The sequence below is a fragment of the Notolepis coatsorum genome, assembly GCF_963971535.1.
Source record: "Notolepis coatsorum genome assembly, chromosome: 1".
In the NCBI taxonomy this organism is placed as follows: domain Eukaryota; kingdom Metazoa; phylum Chordata; class Actinopteri; order Aulopiformes; family Paralepididae; genus Notolepis; species Notolepis coatsorum.
In genome coordinates, this window is record NC_140165.1 from 214,840,434 (window position 1) to 214,859,889 (window position 19,456).

General features: G+C 44.6%; 1 protein-coding gene across 1 annotated transcript in view; it reads right to left on the reverse strand.

Annotated features, from left to right (window-relative positions):
- LOC311233347 (mitochondrial intermediate peptidase-like) overlaps positions 1 to 19,456 on the reverse strand; it is a 198,290-nt gene that overhangs the window by 92,468 nt on the left and 86,366 nt on the right. The window contains exon 16 of the mRNA XM_084320322.1: positions 18,005 to 18,121. Within this exon, the coding sequence (XP_084176448.1) occupies positions 18,005 to 18,121 (117 nt within the window). The remainder of the gene's footprint in view (positions 1 to 18,004; positions 18,122 to 19,456) is intronic.

Consider the following 19,456-nt stretch of genomic DNA (forward strand, 5'->3'; position numbering starts at 1 on the left):
GTTTACTGTAATGAGGAGAGACCACATTCTGAGTCTAGAGTATACAGTGTAGAGTGAGTATATAGTGTGTATAGTGTGTGTATAGTGCATAGAGTGAGTATAGATTGTGTGTAGAGTGTGTATAGTGTGTATATAGTATAGAGTATAGAGCATGTAGAGTGTGTATAGGGTGTAAAGCGTATAGTATATAGAGTATGTATAGAATATAGTGTATATAGAGTATAGAGTGTATAGAGTATGTGTAACTGAGAGGTTACAAAACCCTGACTGTATTAAAGATTGTGATAGATTAAACCACTACTACATATTACTATTATTACTTGCCAGACAGTACAGTTATTATGGCAGACACTCAAATAGACGGCACAGTGACAAAGAGATATCATTTACAGTATTTTATTATTATGCAGAGATACAACTGATAATTACTGGGTCGCTCTTTTATGGCGAATGATATTAGAAATGTCAGAGTAGCAAAGTCAGTGGGAATGAATAATTCCTAGGCTAAGTATACTAGACCGGACGCCGCATGGCGTGAGATGGCAATATAGTGGGGCAAACGAGGGTATAGCTGGAGACTGGTGATTTCCTCCCACAGAGTTGTAAGCTCCAGAGGAATGAAGAATAGACGGATACTCAGGCTGGTCACTTGAAGAAAGGGGTTCTCATACGGATCCGGTCCTTATAATCCAAGTGCTCTGTAGCAGGGTAATAGCTGTAATCCAATGCCCGATAGCAATGATGATAGCCAGCCAGCTTCGTCCCCGAAGCTAGCCCGATGTAGAATCTTCAGGGTAGTTAAATCCAAACGACAATGGTATTAACGATGCTCTTCTCCACGGTACTACGTTTCCACAAGTCACTATAATCCACCAATAATGGTTCTACAATATCGCTGCGGTAGGTTCCAATGCTCACATGTCCAATAGTTCTGCTGCTAGGTTCACCTCGTGTTCGGATACTAATTACGTTAAGTCCACACACACTTGCTAAGGTTCATGCTAGTTACTAAACGAACAAACTGCTTGTTAATGCTGCACACCGAACGAACTGCTGTAATACGATTCACACTAAATGACGAGCTCTTTACTTCACGTTAGGTTAGGTCGAACTTGACTCTGCTACTAGACGAACTGGTTAACGTTACTGCGTTAACTGTAATGACGAACTGCACAATACGTTAGGTTCAACTACTGCTGTTGCATTACTTCTGACGAACTGCTACTGTTTGCGCCTTCCACAATATATATACTTAGAGGGCTTTCTAGGGCGCAACCGAAGCTCTTGTCCGGAATCAATGCGCTGGCCCCAGGCATGTCTCAACTTGTCCAGACTCGTCTTTGAACTTGTCTGAGGGGCGCGATTCTTGGCGCCACCAACGTCAAGGGCGTTATCCAATGAGGAAAGCGAATAATGCTATGATTCAAACGGAGGCTTAAAGGGATATAGCTTATATATATAAATAATATACAAGTTATATAAAACAATAAAACGTAGATTCTCAGTGTTAAACTGGCCCTTCAGAACAGCCGCCTCCTAATTAGTCCGCACCTAATTAGTAAAGGGGCACAGATTAATATTAGTGTCCAGTCAACTTCTCCATACTTTGTTATGAGGAGTTGGAACAATCTACAAAGTCAGTGGGTCATGGTCGTCGTCAGGGAAGTCAGGGATCTCCGGCAGCTCTATCAACTTAGCCACAGGTCGGGTGTAAGTCCGCCCTTGGACGATGACTTCTGCCGCTCTGACCTTCCCATCGGCACCAGTAATCACTCTGCTCACGCGGCCGGCCGGCCACATAGCTCGGGGTAGTGACTGGTCTATTATCATGACGACTGTGTCCACCTTCAGGTTGTCCCTGTCCTTTACCCACTTCTGACGGGCTGGAAGGGATGGTAGGTAGCGTAGGAGGAAGCGGGCCCAAGACTGGTCGATCTGTGCTTGGTTGTGTCTCCACATCCTCAAGTTCAAGTTCTTTAATAGTTGTCATACAGAAGTACAGAATACTTTCATACAAAATGCTTCTTACTGTTACGCTCCAGAGACTGTGCTAGACAAGATAGTATCAAATAACATAATAACATAATATAGCATGAATTTAGAAGAAGAAAATGAGGTCACAGTGTTCGGTATAGACATATGTACAATGTTCTGAGTTACCATATAATATACAATACACAATACTATGCAGTGTACTAATGTACAGTACTATCTAGTGCAAAGCAGAAATGGGATGAGGTACAATTTTAGGTACAATTTACAGTAAGGTGTACGAGTTGTAGTGCAATCCTTCATCCATAAATATAAAGTGTGGGGAGTGGGTGCTACAGTGTGTTTGTTTAAAGTGGGTGTGTGCTATAAGTGTGTGGAGTGGGTGCTACAGTGTGTTTGTTTAAAGTGAGTGTGTGCGTGTGGATGTGTGTGCTATGTGCGTTTGGTGGTTGTTGTTGTGTAGTGTTCATTCATTGTTCGTTTAGCAGCCTGATGGCCTGGGGATAGAAGCTTCTTCTGAGTCTTTCTGTGCTCGCCTTGAGACTCCTGTATCGCTTGCCTGACCGCAGCAGTTCAAAGAGGCAGTTGTTCGGGTGACTGGAGTCTTTAATGATTCTCTTAGCCTTGCCCTTGCAACGCTTGTAGTAAATGTTCTGGAGGGTGGGGAGCCCCCCTCCAATTGTGCGTTCGGCTGAACGTGTCACTCTTTGTAGTCTGCTTTGGTCTTGTGCAGTGCTATTCCCAAACCAGGAGGTGATGTTGCCGGTCAAGATGCTCTCTATTGTACATGAGTAGAAGTTCTTAAGGATCTTCTGGCTGACTTGGAACTTCCTTAGGCGCCTGAGGAAGTAGAGGCGTTGTCGTGCCTTCTTCACAACACTGTTAATGTGTGTGGTCCATGTCAAGTCCTCGGATATGTAGGCTCCGAGGTACTTAAAGCTGTTGACTCTCTCAACCGGTGCCCCGTCGATGCTGAGGGGGCTGTAGTCCTTGACCCCCGACCTCCTGAAGTCCACAATCATCTCCTTTGTTTTGCCTCCGTCCGTTCCTGTCGTCCTGTCTGTACACCGTCTGAGGAGGGGCCGGGTCCGGCCGCCCCATCAAGAGGTAGTTTGGGGTGATGGGTTCGAGGTCAGCTACGTCGCTTGGAGCGTAGCTGAGGGGCGTGGAGTTCAGAACTCCCTCTTCTTGAGCCCTCGGTTCTCTCACAGGCATCTTCGTCCGCTTCAAGAGTGGGGTTGCGTGTCTGAACACTCCGTCGACCTTGACTCTCGTAGTCCTTTGATCTAGTAGAGCGATGGCGTACTTGTCCTCTTTGGGCCGAACCATCTTGCATTCGGTCTTGGATGGCATCGCGTCTAATGTCCATAGCCTCTCAATGGGCTGTAGGAGAGTGTTGTCTGTGTCGCTCACCTTGGTGTAAAGGCAGCGTGTGATCGTTGGTCGGTTGGAGGGCCCGGAGAGAGGGCCCTGGAGCGTCCACCCCAGTCGGGTCTTAACCGCGGCTGGGCATCCTTTGGGTCCGATGTGGGCTGCCTTGGTTGGGACAATGAGGTCCGCGTGGTCGGAGCCAATGAGTAGGGTCGGTGTGGCGCCGCTGATGAGCGGTATGGGCAGTCGGCGTAGGTGCGCGTACTTCTCCATCAGCTGTGGGATGGGGTAGTCATAGCGTGACAGACCTATGTCGTGGCTTGTGAACGCCTTGGTGATGCTGTACCGCTTCTCGGGCTGCTCGACCGCTGCTATGGTGAATGAGACGTTTTCACCCTTTATTGTTTGTAAGTCGACGAATGGTACGGATTGTCATTGTTTACTCTGGACCCCGCAGGCCCAACTGGGTCGCGGCGGAAGCGAGGAGGAGAGTCTTTTCTGACCCGTCGTCGAGGACGGCGTAGGTGTCGAGTACCTTGTCCCCGTAGCTCAGGAGCACTCGGACCACCTTGAGGAGCACTCGGGAGCTCCCGCTCTTCGCAGGGTCTATGTATAGTACTTCTGCTGGTGAGTTGCCTTGTAGGGCTAATCTCCGCTTGGGGGCCTCGCACAGTGATTCGCGGTAAGTGGCGTCTGGGGGGGTCAGCCTCAATCCACTGATCCATTTCGGCGATGGTCAGTCCCTTGAACGCGTCGCACTGTGCCAGCCAGTGTTCTCTGTTGCAGTAATAGCATGCGATCTTCCATTCCTCTTTGGCGGGGGGGTTAAGACTGGTCTGTGGTGACACCGACTCGGCCTGGTACATCACGGTGATGGGCCTACTTTGGTTTCCTGGTGAGCGTTTATTGCTCTCGTGCAGGACTTTTAGGTGGGCGCCGTCACACTTGCCGCACCTTTTCTTGAGGCGGAACTCAGCGGCCATGTGGCCGCGCGCGCAGCGGAAGCAGCGGCGGTTATCCTTAAGCCACTGACTTATTTCGGCTGTAGTCAGTCCTTTGAAGGCGTCGCACTGTGACAGCCAGTGTTCACTGTCGCAGTACTGACAGGCAGCCTTCCATTTCTCCTTGGCGTGGGGGTTGGGACTCGTCTGCCGTGACACCGCCTCGGCCTGGTGCATCACGGTGACGGGCCTGCCGTTGTCTTTAAACCTTCTAGGTCCATCTTTAGGGTTAGAGCCGCCCCACGCGAAGGTGTCGATCCGTAGGCTGCTGACCTCTCTGGCTAGGAAGTCAGCAAGGTCTAGGAGTGATTGTTCTGGGCCGTGGGGGTCACGGTGATCTCTTTGCCGCCGAAAACGTTCTTGGCGGGCTGGGGGGGGGGAGCTTCTCTAGTATCCGCTCCACGTTGGAGTTGGCGTATAACTCGTACATCCCCTTCTCCTTCTGTGACCCGAGCATCCCTACCAGGGATTGTACTTTAATGGATAGGTCATCCAGGGCTCTATTGTCTTTAGCTGGGGGGAGGCGTTCAATCTCCCGTATCTCTTGAATTACATAGTCCCATGTACGTCCATAACACGCGTCGAGGGCCACCAGGGCGTCAGAGTAGGGGGTCCTTGAGTTAGAATATGCCAGCGCTATGTTGTGCGCTCTGGGTACTTTAAGGTGCTTGAGGAGGATGGCATATTTGTAGGACTCGTCCTGTACTCCGGACATAATGGTCTCTAAACACATGCGCAGTTCGGTATACTGCGCTCTGTCTTCACGCGTAAAGTCTGGGAATGTGGGTGTCCCAATGTAAGATGCCATGGATGGCTGTGACACTGATGCGCGTAGGGGGAGAGGCCTCCTTGGCGAGTCTCCCCGTACGTGGGGTCGTGGGTTCGTGCTGGGTGGGAACCAGAGGCCGGGCCCCCAGGTACTGCTCCTCGGTGCTGACTGTTGATTAAACTCACCCCTGGGACGGGTTGGGGGTTCGTAACGCAGCGTCTCGGGGCTGAGGTCGGGGCTGTACTGTTCCTCCTGGTCCGAGATGGGTTCGTGCGTGTGGGCTTTATGTCCTCCCTCTTCCTCCGCTAGGCTTTGTAGTCGCTTGGTTAGTTTCTCGGCGACGTAGGCAGGTTCTTCCCGTTGGCTGGGTCCCGTGTAGATTGGTCGGGGAGGGGAAGGTGCCCTCAACCCTTGTCGTGATGATCTCCGGGAGCTCCGGGTGGAGGAGTGGGGAGTCGCCCTCTGGAGCACTTGCTCCATCATCTGCGCCTGCAGACGGTCTCGTTCCGCCTCGCGCTGTGCATTGGCGCGGTCTCGTTCCGCCTCGCGCTGTGCATTGGCGGCGTCGCGCTGTGCATTGGCGCGGTCTCGCTCCATGGTTTCTTCAGCCTGGAGGCGCCTCTCTTCCAGTCTGATGGTCATCGCGGCGTCAGCCTGGAGGCGACTCTCTTCCAGTCTGAGGTGTTCGCGCTCGCTCTGGAGGCGGTTACGCTTACTCTCTTGTTGCGCCTGGAGGCGGTCACGCTCACCCTGGAGGCGGTCTCTTTCGGTTGAAGCTGTCAGCGTGGCGATCAAGACTTGCGCTAGCCTCTGGTCGGCCTCGCTTGGGGATGATGCTGATGATGGTGATCTGGAGTTGACAGGGCTTGGCGTTGACCTGTTCTCTTTACGCGCTCCGCGGTCCATCTCGAGGGCACTGTTTCTTATCTTCTCCCGCGCTCCGAGGTCCATCTCGGAGACGCGGTACTCTTTTCTTTGGTGCGCGCCGAGGTCCATCTCGGGGCCGCGCTCTTTATCCTCTTGCGCTCCGAGGTCCATCTCGGGTGCGCGTTCTGTACCTTCTTGCGCTCCGAGGTCCATCTCGGATGCGCGGTCTTTATCTTCTGGAGCTCCGAGGTCCATCTCGGTGGCGCTGTGGTCGTTGGGCATAGTCAAGTCATGTCCCGCTTGTCCCCCCCCCTGTGAGTCAGTTTCGCTTAAACCAGCTTGGGTCTCTACTAGTGGGGCAGACAAGTCGATAAGGTTGGGCATACTTAAGCTATTAGTTTTATCCGTGCTTAACGTCTTTTTAGATAAGCTAGGAGGTAGAACGACAGCGTAGTCCTCCAAGTGTGGAGGGGGCTGACGTTGGCGCCTAGGGCGCTCTAGTTTGGGAGAGCCGTTTGGAGAGTGTCCGCCGCTGGCCATATTATTATTAATATGATTAGTATTACTGATACCCTCCGGCTCGAAGGACCAATTGTAACTGAGGGGTTACAAAACCCTGACTGTATTAAAGATTGTGATAGATTAAACCACTACTACATATTACTATTATTACTTGCCAGACAGTACAGTTATTATGGCAGACACTCAAATAGACGGCACAGTGACAAAGAGATATCATTTACAGTATTTTATTATTATGCAGAGATACAACTGATAATTACTGGGTCGCTCTTTTATGGCGAATGATATTAGAAATGTCAGAGTAGCAAAGTCAGTGGGAATGAATAATTCCTAGGCTAAGTATACTAGACCGGACGCCGCATGGCGTGAGATGGCAATATAGTGGGGCAAACGAGGGTATAGCTGGAGACTGGTGATTTCCTCCCACAGAGTTGTAAGCTCCAGAGGAATGAAGAATAGACGGATACTCAGGCTGGTCACTTGAAGAAAGGGGTTCTCATACGGATCCGGTCCTTATAATCCAAGTGCTCGGTAGCAGGGTAATAGCTGTAATCCAATGCCCGATAGCAATGATGATAGCCAGCCAGCTTCGCCCCCGAAGCTAGCCCGATGTAGAATCTTCAGGGTAGTTAAATCCAAACGACAATGGTATTAACGATGCTCTTCTCCACGGTACTACGTTTCCACAAGTCACTATAATCCACCAATAATGGTTCTACAATATCGCCGCGGTAGGTTCCAATGCTCACATGTCCAATAGTTCTGCTGCTAGGTTCACCTCGTGTTCGGATACTAATTACGTTAAGTCCACACACACTTGCTAAGGTTCACGCTAGTTACTAAACGAACAAACTGCTTGTTAATGCTGCACACCACGAACTGCTGTAATACGATTCACACTAAATGACGAGCTCTTTACTTCACGTTAGGTTAGGTCGAACTTGACTCTGCTACTAGACGAACTGGTTAACGTTACTGCGTTAACTGTAATGACGAACTGCACAATACGTTAGGTTCAACTACTGCTGTTGCATTACTTCTGACGAACTGCTACTGTTTGCGCCTTCCACAATATATATACTTAGAGGGCTTTCTAGGGCGCAACCGAAGCTCTTGTCCGGAATCAATGCGCTGGCCCCAGGCATGTCTCAACTTGTCCAGACTCGTCTTTGAACTTGTCTGAGGGGCGCGATTCTTGGCGCCGCCAACGTCAAGGGCGTTATCCAATGAGGAAAGCGAATAATGCTATGATTCAAACGGAGGCTTAAAGGGATATAGCTTATATATATAAATAATATACAAGTTATATAAAACAATAAAACGTAGATTCTCAGTGTTAATCTGGCCCTTCAGAACAGTATGTATAGAGTATAGAGTGTATATTGTGTGAATAGAGTATATAGAGTCTGTAGAGCATGTAGAGTGTGTATAGAGTTTATTGAGTGTGTATAGACTGTATAGCATGTAGTGTGTATAGAGTAGAGTGTGTATAGAGTATATATATATAGAGTATAGAGTGCGTATAGAGTGTGTATAGAGTATAGTGTGTGTATAGAGTATAGTGTGTATATAGAGTATAGATTGTGTATAGAGTATAGAGCGAGTATAGAACATGTCGAGTATGTATAGAGTAGTGTGTATAGAGTATAGCGTGTGTATAAGGATAACTTTTATTGATCCCTCACAATCAATAAATAGTCAATTGTATAGACTATTGAGTGTGTATAGAGTATAGAATGTGTAGAGTATAGAGATACACACTCACACAGGTGGCAGAGACACACATGGATACGAGACACACACAAAAGGTAGGATTACAGTCTAGGGCTGACCTTCGAATTTTTTTTTGGCAATCAAAGCTTCGGGGGCGAGCTTCGATTTTAATTCGAAGCTTCGAATTAAAAAAAAATTAATTAATTTTTTTTAATATATTTTTTTTTAATTTTTTTTTTTTTTTATCTTATGTTGTGGGACTTGTACAGCACTTTGGTAAACTTTGTTGTTTTTAAATGTGCTCTATAAATAAAGTGGATTGGATTAATGAATTAAGTAGCCCCTTTCGTGACTGTGACGCAGCCAACACAGTGTGATTTCATTCAAGGTGGATCGCTGTTGTCGTTTGAACAACTTCAGATTTCATGGGAACTACCAATCCCTCAAATCAAGAATGTTTAAGATGAATGAAGTAAGATTTAGATTATTTGAAATATGGCCTGTGTAGACTAAACTATGCACAGAATTATGTCAGTCTACAAGGTCCGGATTCTACATGGTCCGGCAATGTAGACCTTGTAGACTCCACTACAGACCAATTATCAGTGAATGTTCATGCATTTTTAAGAAGGGCTACTTCCACAAAAAAACAAAGAACTCACCAAAACATCTCAGTAGCACCTTATCTAAATGTTCTATTTCATATATGGAGATTCATATTTATTTATGTATTGCATGCATTTCTACATTTTATTTCCTATTTTGTTTATTCATCCCAGTATATTTCTTTCTTATGTGTGGAATTCTACAAGGCATTTACATTCACATTTACATTTAGTCATTTAGCTGACGCTTTTATCCAAAGCGACTTACAAGTTCTGTACGACAGGTCATCAGGAAGGATACAACTCTATCAGCTGAGTAACAATATTCATCAAAGTGTTGCGTGTTACAGTGTAGGTTAGTTTATTAGGACAAGTGCATGACAGTAAGGTTAGTTAGGGTTAGATCTTTTTTATTTTATTTTAAAAAATTTATTTCAGATAATGGTTGAAGAAGTGCGTCTTTAGTCGACGGCGAAAGATTGGATGGGATTCGGCTGTCCTAACTGGGGTGGGTAGTTCATTCCACCATTGTGGGGCAAGGACTGAGAATAGGCGTGTAGGTGGTGTATATGTGTTTGAGGATGATATCCTTCAAACAGGCAATAGTGATGATATAATTTGGGCAGTGCTGAGCTGGGTTACTTTCCTCCAGTGTATTTGTCCCCCGGCCCCACCCAATGGCCCCATGCACACACACACACACCGAAGTAAAAATGTAAATAAAATAAAAAATTTGAAAAATAATAATTTAATTTTTTTTTTTTTTTTTTTTACTTCGATTTTTTTTTTTTTTTCGAAGCTTGTGCCATCGAACGAAGCTTCAAAGTATTTAAGACAGCCCTATTACAGTCACATACGGAGATGCACACATACACACGTATGAGACATACACACATACTTACGTGATACACGTACCCACATACACATATCTGAGACACACATTCATACATGCTCTCACGCACACCTACATATATCTGAGACGCATCCTCTCACATGCAATATGGAGAAAGATGGCATCCCGATAGAAGATGCAGCACATACCTGCTCGCAGGTAGATCGGTCTACATATAACGTATGTGCATCAGGGATATATGTGCACAATGTATAGTAATGTTTTTTTTTGTAAGTGCTTTTTTAATTTCCATGTCAGTTGTTAATGTGTTTGTATGAGTTTTTTACATGTTTTGTATGTTGTTACAAAAAAGAAAAAGACGAATCTTGGATGTTGCATATTATGATGTGGAAAGATGTATTTTGAATATTGGAAAGATTTGTGCAAAAATATATATATAAAAAAAAAAAAAAAGAGTGTAGAGTATAGAGCATGTAGAGCAGGGGTCTCAAACTCAATTTACCTGGGGGCCGCTGGAGATAGAGTCTGGGTGAGGCTGGGAATAAAATATTCCACAAAAAAGGGGTTTCAAGTATTCAAAAAAAAAAGTACAACTGATCCAATCTTCTCAATCTTTAGCAATAACATTTCAGAACATGAACAGTTCTTCAGAACATGAACAGTTCTTCAGAACATAGGCTTCTCAGTGGTGTCAGTGGACTCATCCACAGCTATGGAAATGCACTGTGCATTTTTTTTATTCTATCACAAAGCTGTTTAATAAAATCACCAGCCAGTATTTCAGTTATTCTGGTTGCTGTGCTATCTGAGGGGGATTTGCTTTTGTTTGCCTTTAAACATGGTCTCCATCACTTCAGTCATACATTATTTTATTATGTATGCATCAGAGAATGGCTTCTTGTGTTTAGCCAAAACCCATGCCACTGAGTGAGGACTTGGTTGCTTTTTCTCGTTGTGACATAGATTTAACAATAATTCTGCTTGCAGCTTGATATGATGATTTCATTCCATTTATTTTTGTGGTTCTTAGCACTGAATTTTGAGGAAAGGTTGCATCAAAAATTTAGCGGTTTTGTTTCGTACTGGCGTTTCAAATTGCCACTCTTCACAAGAGCTACCGTTTCTTGGCATATTAGGCACATTGGTTTGGTGCTGGGAGGATGCACGCATATTTTTCAGTCCATTCACCTTTGAATTGCAGCGATTTTCACTGTCGACTTTTCTTTTACTGGCCATCTTTGAACATGCCACATTTTTCTACTAGCTGCCTGCTGGCAAAACTAGGCTACTAGTTACATTTATCTCACGGAAATAAAACTGGGAACGAGGTTACTAGCTACAGTACCTGCAGATTAGACTACCTGTAGATGCGCTGTCAACTCTCGCTCTGACTCGAACCGTTGAAAGAGACGACACGCATTCCGTGAAGACCCGCCCTACTCTGCCTCTGATTCGCAGACTGTGGGTGGGGGGGAAAACGCTGACGGGACGCTGAATGTGATTGGACCAGAGTAGACAGACACAGACAGTGGAGCAGTGCTTGCAGAGGAGATAGCGGAGAATTTTGAGGATGCCTGCCATACTCACTGGGTGACAGGATATATTTTCCTTCCACTTTACTTGGTATCACTCCGGAATCACGTTTCAACCAAGTCACTAACGTAACGTTGCTGTCATGAGCCTGCACTATGGTAGCCTACAAGTGATAAAATAAATAAAACGTCCAACTGGCGCAACGATCGGCAAAAAGTTGCGTGCGGGCCGCACTAACACTACACTTTGATGTCAAGTAGGGGGCCGCAAAATATCATCCAGCGGGCCGCAATTGGCCCGCGGGCCACGAGTTTGAGACCCCTGATGTAGAGTGTGTATAGAGTATAGAGTGTATATAGAGTATAGTGTATATAGAGTATAATGTGTATAGAGTATAGTGTGTATAGACTATTGAGTGTGTATAGATAGAGTATAGAGCATGTCAGAGTATAGTGTGTATAGAGTATATATTGTGTATAGAGTATAGAGTGTGTATAGAGTATAGATTGTGTATAGAGTATATAGAGTATAGATTGTGTATAGAGTATAGAGTGTGCAATACATCTAGCGAGTGTGCATAATATATTTTTTTAAAGACACTTGGTCCCAAAGCCTTCAAAGCCAAGAAAAGCAGATAAAGAAAATGTCAACATGGCAGGCGGAATGTCATGCTCGCTGCCATATATCCCTAATATTATCTTGGGCACCAAGGGTCTCCATGTGTTCTATGTTACTCACAGCTGATCCCTGCTGTGTGTGTGCAGTGGGAACTGATAGCCTTACTCTATAAACTACACACATGTCACCATCACCCCAGTGTTTATCCTGTGGGGCTCTCTATAACCTATTAGCCATTCAAATGTTCTCCGCTGCTCTCTGGAAAGTTTTCCTTAGCAGAGTTTCCATGGGGATAAGAGTGTGGGGGGAAAGACTGAGAAGAAGAAGAGAAAAAAGAAAGGGGAGAATGAGTTGGGATGAAAATATGATCAGCTATTGTAGAATGTAAACAAATCTGTTTTCACTCGCTCTCGTGATCCCTGTGGTGGAGCCTTCTAAACTAAACAACACAATTAAGACACAAGTCTTCTGAGGTTTTCGGACAAGGCCGAGAATATCCCACTGCGGTCGTCTGAGCAAAAAGGGGCTGGCGGGGCGATGTGGGCAGAATGTCATACCAACATATATTTTTCTTAGTTTTGACAGTATTTAGTTTTCCAGCACAAATTACAATGTGATGACAATTTTTTTTATAACTGTTATCTTGTAATACAATTGTCATGGATGGTGTTATTTCGGATATAAAAAATTATTATACTGTTTTCCTGTTATAGCAACAGACTCAAAGAAGATTAATGACACCTTTAGATCATTTTATTCCCATTTATATAGTTCAGAAGTCACCTTTGATCAATCTAAATTTGAGGCGTTTACCAGCGGACTTGAGCTACCGAGGATATCCGAGGAGGGGGCTGGGGAGTTGGGGAGGCCGATCACTCCGTTAGAACTCAGAGACGCAATTGCTGAGATGCAGAAGGGCAAAGCACCCGGCTGGGATGGAATTCCACCCGAACTATACCTAGCGTTTTAAGATAAAATAAGATGATCCTTTATTAATCCTCTTGGGGAAATTCGGGTGTCAAAGCACATTGGGGGGGGGGGGGGGGGGGGGTACATAGCTTCAAATCAAATCAAATCAAAATCAAATTTATTTATAGGGCCCGACAACACACGTTAATGTCCCCATGGGCCGTACAGGTCTTCTTTAAACAAGTCAAGAAGAAAACATAACAATAAGTCAAGAACAGAACAAGAACACCATAAGGTCCAAACATTTTTAGATGAATGCAAATAAATGAAAGAATGCAAGCACTCCCAGACATACCCCACGCGAAGGTAAGGAAAAACTCACTAAAACCTAACAATAGGGAAAAAAGCTCCACAGGCAGTGTGGAGGAGAGAAACCTTAGAAGGGCCATTCAAGGGGGGATCTCCCTTCTTAGATGTTGGTGATAGTAGTGTTTCAGACGGACAGTTGGTAAGCATGCACTCATGTGTGTGATGAAACACAGATGAGTGCATGCAATAGCAACTGTACATTTTGAAAGATTAAAGATAAGAGTGATAACAGTGATAAGAGTCCAGTGATATAAGTGTAAGAGTCCAGTGATATGAGTTTTGGGACCCAATAGGCCCACTATTGCATGAACAATTCTTGAGGGATGTAAATATGGCTCTTATTTCTCTACTCCTTAAGAAGGACAAGGACCCAAACGACTGTGGTAGCTACAGGCCCCTAAGTCTCCTTGGCGCCAACCTCAAAATATTTGCCAAAGTCCTGGCCCGTCGTCTACAAAAATATATGACGGAGCTAGTACACTGTGACCAAACCGGCTTTATTCAGGGACGCTTAGCTGCGGATAACCTTAGAAGATTGTTGCATATAATCGACACTAGTAAGGATAACAAAACACCAGCCACAGTCCTATCTTTGGATGCCATGAAGGCCTTCGATAGACTGGAATGGTCATACCTATGGGCGGTACTGGAGGCTATGGGACTGGGACATTTTATTCATATGATTAAAGTACTCTACGCCACTCCATCAGCAATGATGATGACTGGCAAGATCTGCTCCCCTCTCTTCTCAGTCTCGAGGTCTTCTAGATAGGGTTGTCCTTTGAGTCCCGGGCTTTTCGCGCTATCCCTGGCTGGAACCATTAGCTCAATTTATAAGACAAACAGAGGAAATTGTCCCTATAATGATCAGAGATACCCCTCACAAAATTGCTCTCTATGCGGACGATTTACTGATCTTTATAAAGGACCCCTCCAAATCGGCCACAAACTTACTTCGAATTTGGTGAACTATCGGGCTTCAAAATCAATTGGCCCAAATCTGCTTGTCTAATGAGTTAGCCAGAGCTGTGGACCTCCCCATAGTTGAACATTTCAAATACCTCTGCATCGACTTCAGGATCTCAATAGATGGTCGAGCCTCCCCAATTTGCTACAAGCGAGCATCGATTATCAAAACGAACGTATTACCCAGAATAAACTTTGTTAGCTCAATGCTCCCCTTACACCCCCCCCCCCCAATCGACTACTAGAGCAAAATACAATCTACAATATCTAACAGGACAGGGGTCTAGCAATCCCGGATTTTTTATTATATTTCTGGTCCCCTTGATTAACTGGTTTGATCCCGAGATTGCTGTGTAGTGGTGCGCCTTGGAGGAGGCAACAGTCTATCAACAGAGACTACAAGATATAATATATTCCAACACCTCGATTAGAAAATGCCAATTACAATTTGGTCCCATCATCTCCCATGTGATTCAGACATGGCGTAACGCACAGAGATCTTGTACCATCAAATGCCCATGGCAGCATAACAGCATCTAAGTTAATTAACTTCTGACCATTATAGTCAAAGTATTTTCCTATGAACTGAAACTCATAAGATCACATAAGGCTAGCATCATTGGCGTTCAGTTACAGCTATGAAGAACGATAGCTACTTAGCCAACGCTAGCCAACAGCTGCAAAAACGAATGCCAATGTTATTAGACGTTGATATCATGAGCTATCAGTAGCTAGCCAGTTAGACGCCTCATGTATTAAACTAAAGTGAAGTTTACTGGGCCATTTTGTTTAATGCTTCAGTGATGTTGAAAGAGGAGCTGTCACGACAAGTTGCGGAGGCTAGGACTCTTGCCATCTTCAGAGCTAATGAGAGGATTTGTTGACAAGACGGGTCTGTGAGGGGGAGGGGCAATGCGTGCACTGCACAGCGTGTGTGAGTAATAGGAGAAGACAGCGAGATTCCAACTCCGCTGAGAATTGGATCATGTTTTTCGCTCACGTCATCGATCGGTTTTCGCAATCGGCGACTAGAAAGCATTATCGGAATTCCCCAATATCATATTTATACTGAATATCGGCCGATACCGATCGCTGGCCGATCGATCGGGGCATCCCTAGCTATTGTTATTGTCAGTTGATCATTGTTATATATCTTTTATTTGATTGCTCTGTTGTATGTGGGATTATGTATTATGTTGTATGATGTCTTGTTGTATGTTATATGTAAAAAAAAAAGAAAAGAAAAAAAGAAGAAATTAAAAAATTTGAAAAAGAAAAGATAATAATAATTATACTGCTGCAAGGAACAATATTATGGATTATTTTTGCATTTGTTTGCATTTTGTACTTTCGTTTTTTACTTTTAGTGTTTCTTCTTTATTATTTTGACTTTTTTTACTGTATGAAGCACAATGTCTGGAGGCTCAGCAAAACGTCAGCAAAACAAAGGAGATGATTGTGGACTTCAGGAGGTCGGGGGTCAAGGACTACAGCCCCCTCAGCATCGACGGGGCACCGGTTGAGAGAGTCAACAGCTTTAAGTACCTCGGAGCCTACATATCCGAGGACTTGACATGGACCACACACATTGACAGTGTTGTGAAGAAGGCACGACAACGCCTCTACTTCCTCAGGCGCCTAAGGAAGTTCCAAGTCAGTCAGAAGATCCTTAAGAACTTCTACTCATGTACAATAGAGAGCATCTTGACTGGCAACATCACCTCCTGGTTTGGGAATAGCACTGCACAAGACCGAAGCAGACTACAAAGAGTGACACGTTCAGCCGAACGCACAATTGGAGGGGGGCTCCCCACCCTCCAGAACATTTACAACAAGCGTTGCAAGGGCAAGGCTAAGAGAATCATTAAAGACTCCAGTCACCCGAACAACTGCCTCTTTGAACTGCTGCGGTCAGGCAAGCGATACCGGAGTCTCAAGGCGAGCACAGAAAGACTCAGAAGAAGCTTCTATCCCCAGGCCATCAGGCTGCTAAACGAACAATGAACACTACACAACAACAACCACCAAACGCACATAGCACACACATCCACACGCACACACTCACTTTAAACAAACACACTGTAGCACCCACTCCACACACTTTATAGCACACACCCACTTTAAACAAACACACTGTAGCACCCACTCCCCACACTTTATATTTATTGATGAAGGATTGCACTACAACTCGTACACCTTACTGTAAATTGTACCTAAATTGTACCTCATCCCATTTCTGCTTTGCACTATATAGTACTGTACATTAGTACACTGCATAGTATTGTATATTATATGGTAACCCAGAACATTGTACATATGTCTATACCGAACACTGTGACCTCATTTTCTTCTTCTAAATTACATGCTATACTATGTTATTTGATACTATCTTGTCTAGCACAGTCTCTGGAGCGTAACAGTAAGAAGCATTTTGTATGAAAGTATTCTGTACTTCTGTATGACAACTATTAAAGAAACTTGAAACTTGAAACTCATACAGAACCAAGCATTTCACTGTAATGTACATGTACCTTAGTGACAAATAAAACAAAAACGTAAAACTTGATACTACATACATACGAAGGGTCTAGTAAAGAAATTAAATCTGCATCTTTGCATGTACCCATGACGATATACACCATCATATTTGGTATACCTCCCAGCCCTGTCTGGTAGGAGCAGAATGGTTGGGACGCGTGTTGCTTTTTAACAGCGGAGCAGTGCAAGAATGTGACAATTTGACCGCGGCAACGCGGGAGAGCGGCAGTGAGGAAATAGGCTGTCTCTAAGACAAACTCTAACCTTAACCAGCTCCTTAACAGCGCCTAAACTTAACCGTTCTAACCTTAACCAACTCCGAAACAATGCCTAACCTTAACCTTAACCTTAACCATGCCTAACCTTAACCGGCGAAAGAATACACGTTAAAAAAAAAAATCACGTTAAAAAAAATGTCATGGGATTCGAACTAGTCAACAACGGACCGCAGGACCGCTGCGCTGCCAGGTGAGCTGAGCGCCGAATGAAAATCATGGCGGATTAGGGCGGTTACATAATTCCGCAAGCTCTGCCGCTCCGCTCTGCGGTTGCCGCGCCTGCCGCGGGGCGTGTCGCAGCCAATCAGGGAAAACGCGGAAGCAACGGGAGCACTGCTCCGCTGTTATTAAGCAATAGGCGGTTGGGACAGCCAAGTATATACACTGTAAACCAACCACACTCCCCTGGGAGCCTGCTACACTGTGAGAGGAGCAGGACTCCAGCTCAAAGATGGGGAGAACGCGGCACTGAACTCCCTGTATGCCTGATGGCCCCCCCACATAATTATAACCCTCTATAAATGCCTTATAAAGGCCATTCCCCGCTCTAAATTATGACTGTGTTTTAGATTCTCCTCTCCCAACTGGCCTCATCCCGTCGCCCCCACAGCTGCAAAAGCGGAGAGGAGAAAGGGGTTGGGGGTGTCCGCTTTTTTCATTAAAGGAGCAGGAGAGAGAGAGAGAAGAGTTTCAAATATTTCCCCCAGGGAGGGCTCATTCAAAGTATACCTCTGCTTTGTTATTGTAGCAGGGCTCCAAAAAAACGCTTTAATCCTTTAAACGGTGCAGTGCCTGAGTAGAACATTTAAAACCAGAGAGAGAGAAAGTGAGAGAGTGAGGAGTAGAGAAAAATAAGTAAGAGAGACAGACACGCGGGTAGAGAGAGAAGGAGAAGGTAAGAGAACTGGCCTCAGGTCTGCTCTGTGTCGGACCGGACAGTGTTCTGCAGGAGGGGGGATTAGCCAAAAGAATGTCCTCAAAACATTCATTAACTCTAAAGCTGTAATTGATCTCGTAATTCAAGTCCAAAAGACCACCGACTGTAGTCAAAGAAAACAACCTCAAGAAATATACCACAGAGACATTTCAGCACATTTTACCGTATTGGGAGTGTAAGGCAAGCCGTAGAACTTCTGCTGCATGTCCTTCAAGATGTCGGTGGTGGAGCGGTTTTGCGGCTTACTGTGGTAGATCTGATCCAGGACAGCATAGAAGACCTGTCGTGAAAAAAAAATTCAAATACATATTTTTTTCGTTTATCTGACAATTATTAAAATACATGTTATAACAAGACATGCATCCTCGAATTATCAAGGATGGCACACAAAAAAAAGTCACTTATTTCCATTGTGATAAAAAAGTTAAATACAACATTGTTAATAAAATATGATCAGATCATCTCATACACGAAAGCAGGACGCCTCCCTCCCCTGTCAGTCTCCTGAGTTACTCTTTCTCTAGGAACTCTTTCTCTAATGTTCACCTTGAAACTATACAAGTTCAAGCCCTGTTTGATGGTCAAAGGCAACTCATTCCACTCCTGTCCTGAGGAAAAAAAGAAATCCACAGATCCCTCTTGAATCGTTCCTGCAGTTGCCTGCCAAACATTTAAACTGTTTGCATAAATCCAATCCACTCCGCTTTGAGTGTTCACCTCTACGTGATCAAGAGGTAATATATGGTCCCCTGAGTTACTGCACTTATCTCCCATCAATCACTCAGTCAAGCCACTTACACCACCCTTATGCTCAGGGTGCTCCGGGGACGTTTCTTTTTCTAAAGAAATGCCAACAATAAAGATACCTTGTGAAAACAGCTATAAAGATTGCTGGATAATACTTTGTATTCTGGCGTGCCAGTAAAACTCACAGGGCAAGCCGGCATAGAAAGCACACAATAGTTGTGTGGTATGTACTAGGGCTGCGACAACTAATCCACTAATCCACAACTAATCCATTGGAAAAATAGTTGGTAACTATTTGTCATTATCGATTAGTTAGGTCTATGTTATGATGCACCTCCAAGCCATTTGATGTATGGCAATGCCTGTTACACTTTGTGTTTTATGTGTTTCTTCATTATTATTAAAAAAAATACAAACAGGTTTTTGTCAAATAGACAAATAAATAAAAACTACTATATTTCTTGCACTCTTGATGTATAGCATACACTTACGTTTGTTTTTTTGTTCTATAACTGTCATTTTACAAGTAGTTAGAAAGAGCATCGTACAAGACAAGGAATAACATTTATAATCAACAGATGAATCGACTAGAGCCTTCAGACCAGTGGTTTTCAATGGGGTCCAAGAGGAGGTTCCAGGGGGGATCCCCAGAAATATTTGTAATTTCACTATTTAATTCACTAGGAGTTAAAGCCTAATGAGAGAATATATAAGAGTGATTCTAAATCATATGTTTCTCTATTATCTCCCCACCTTCATTATAGATTGTTATGGAATTATGGACTAAATCATACCTAACAACAAGTATCTTCCCAGATGGTCCCTGAGACAAGATTTATTGAAATGAGGGCCCATGGTCTCTAGTGTG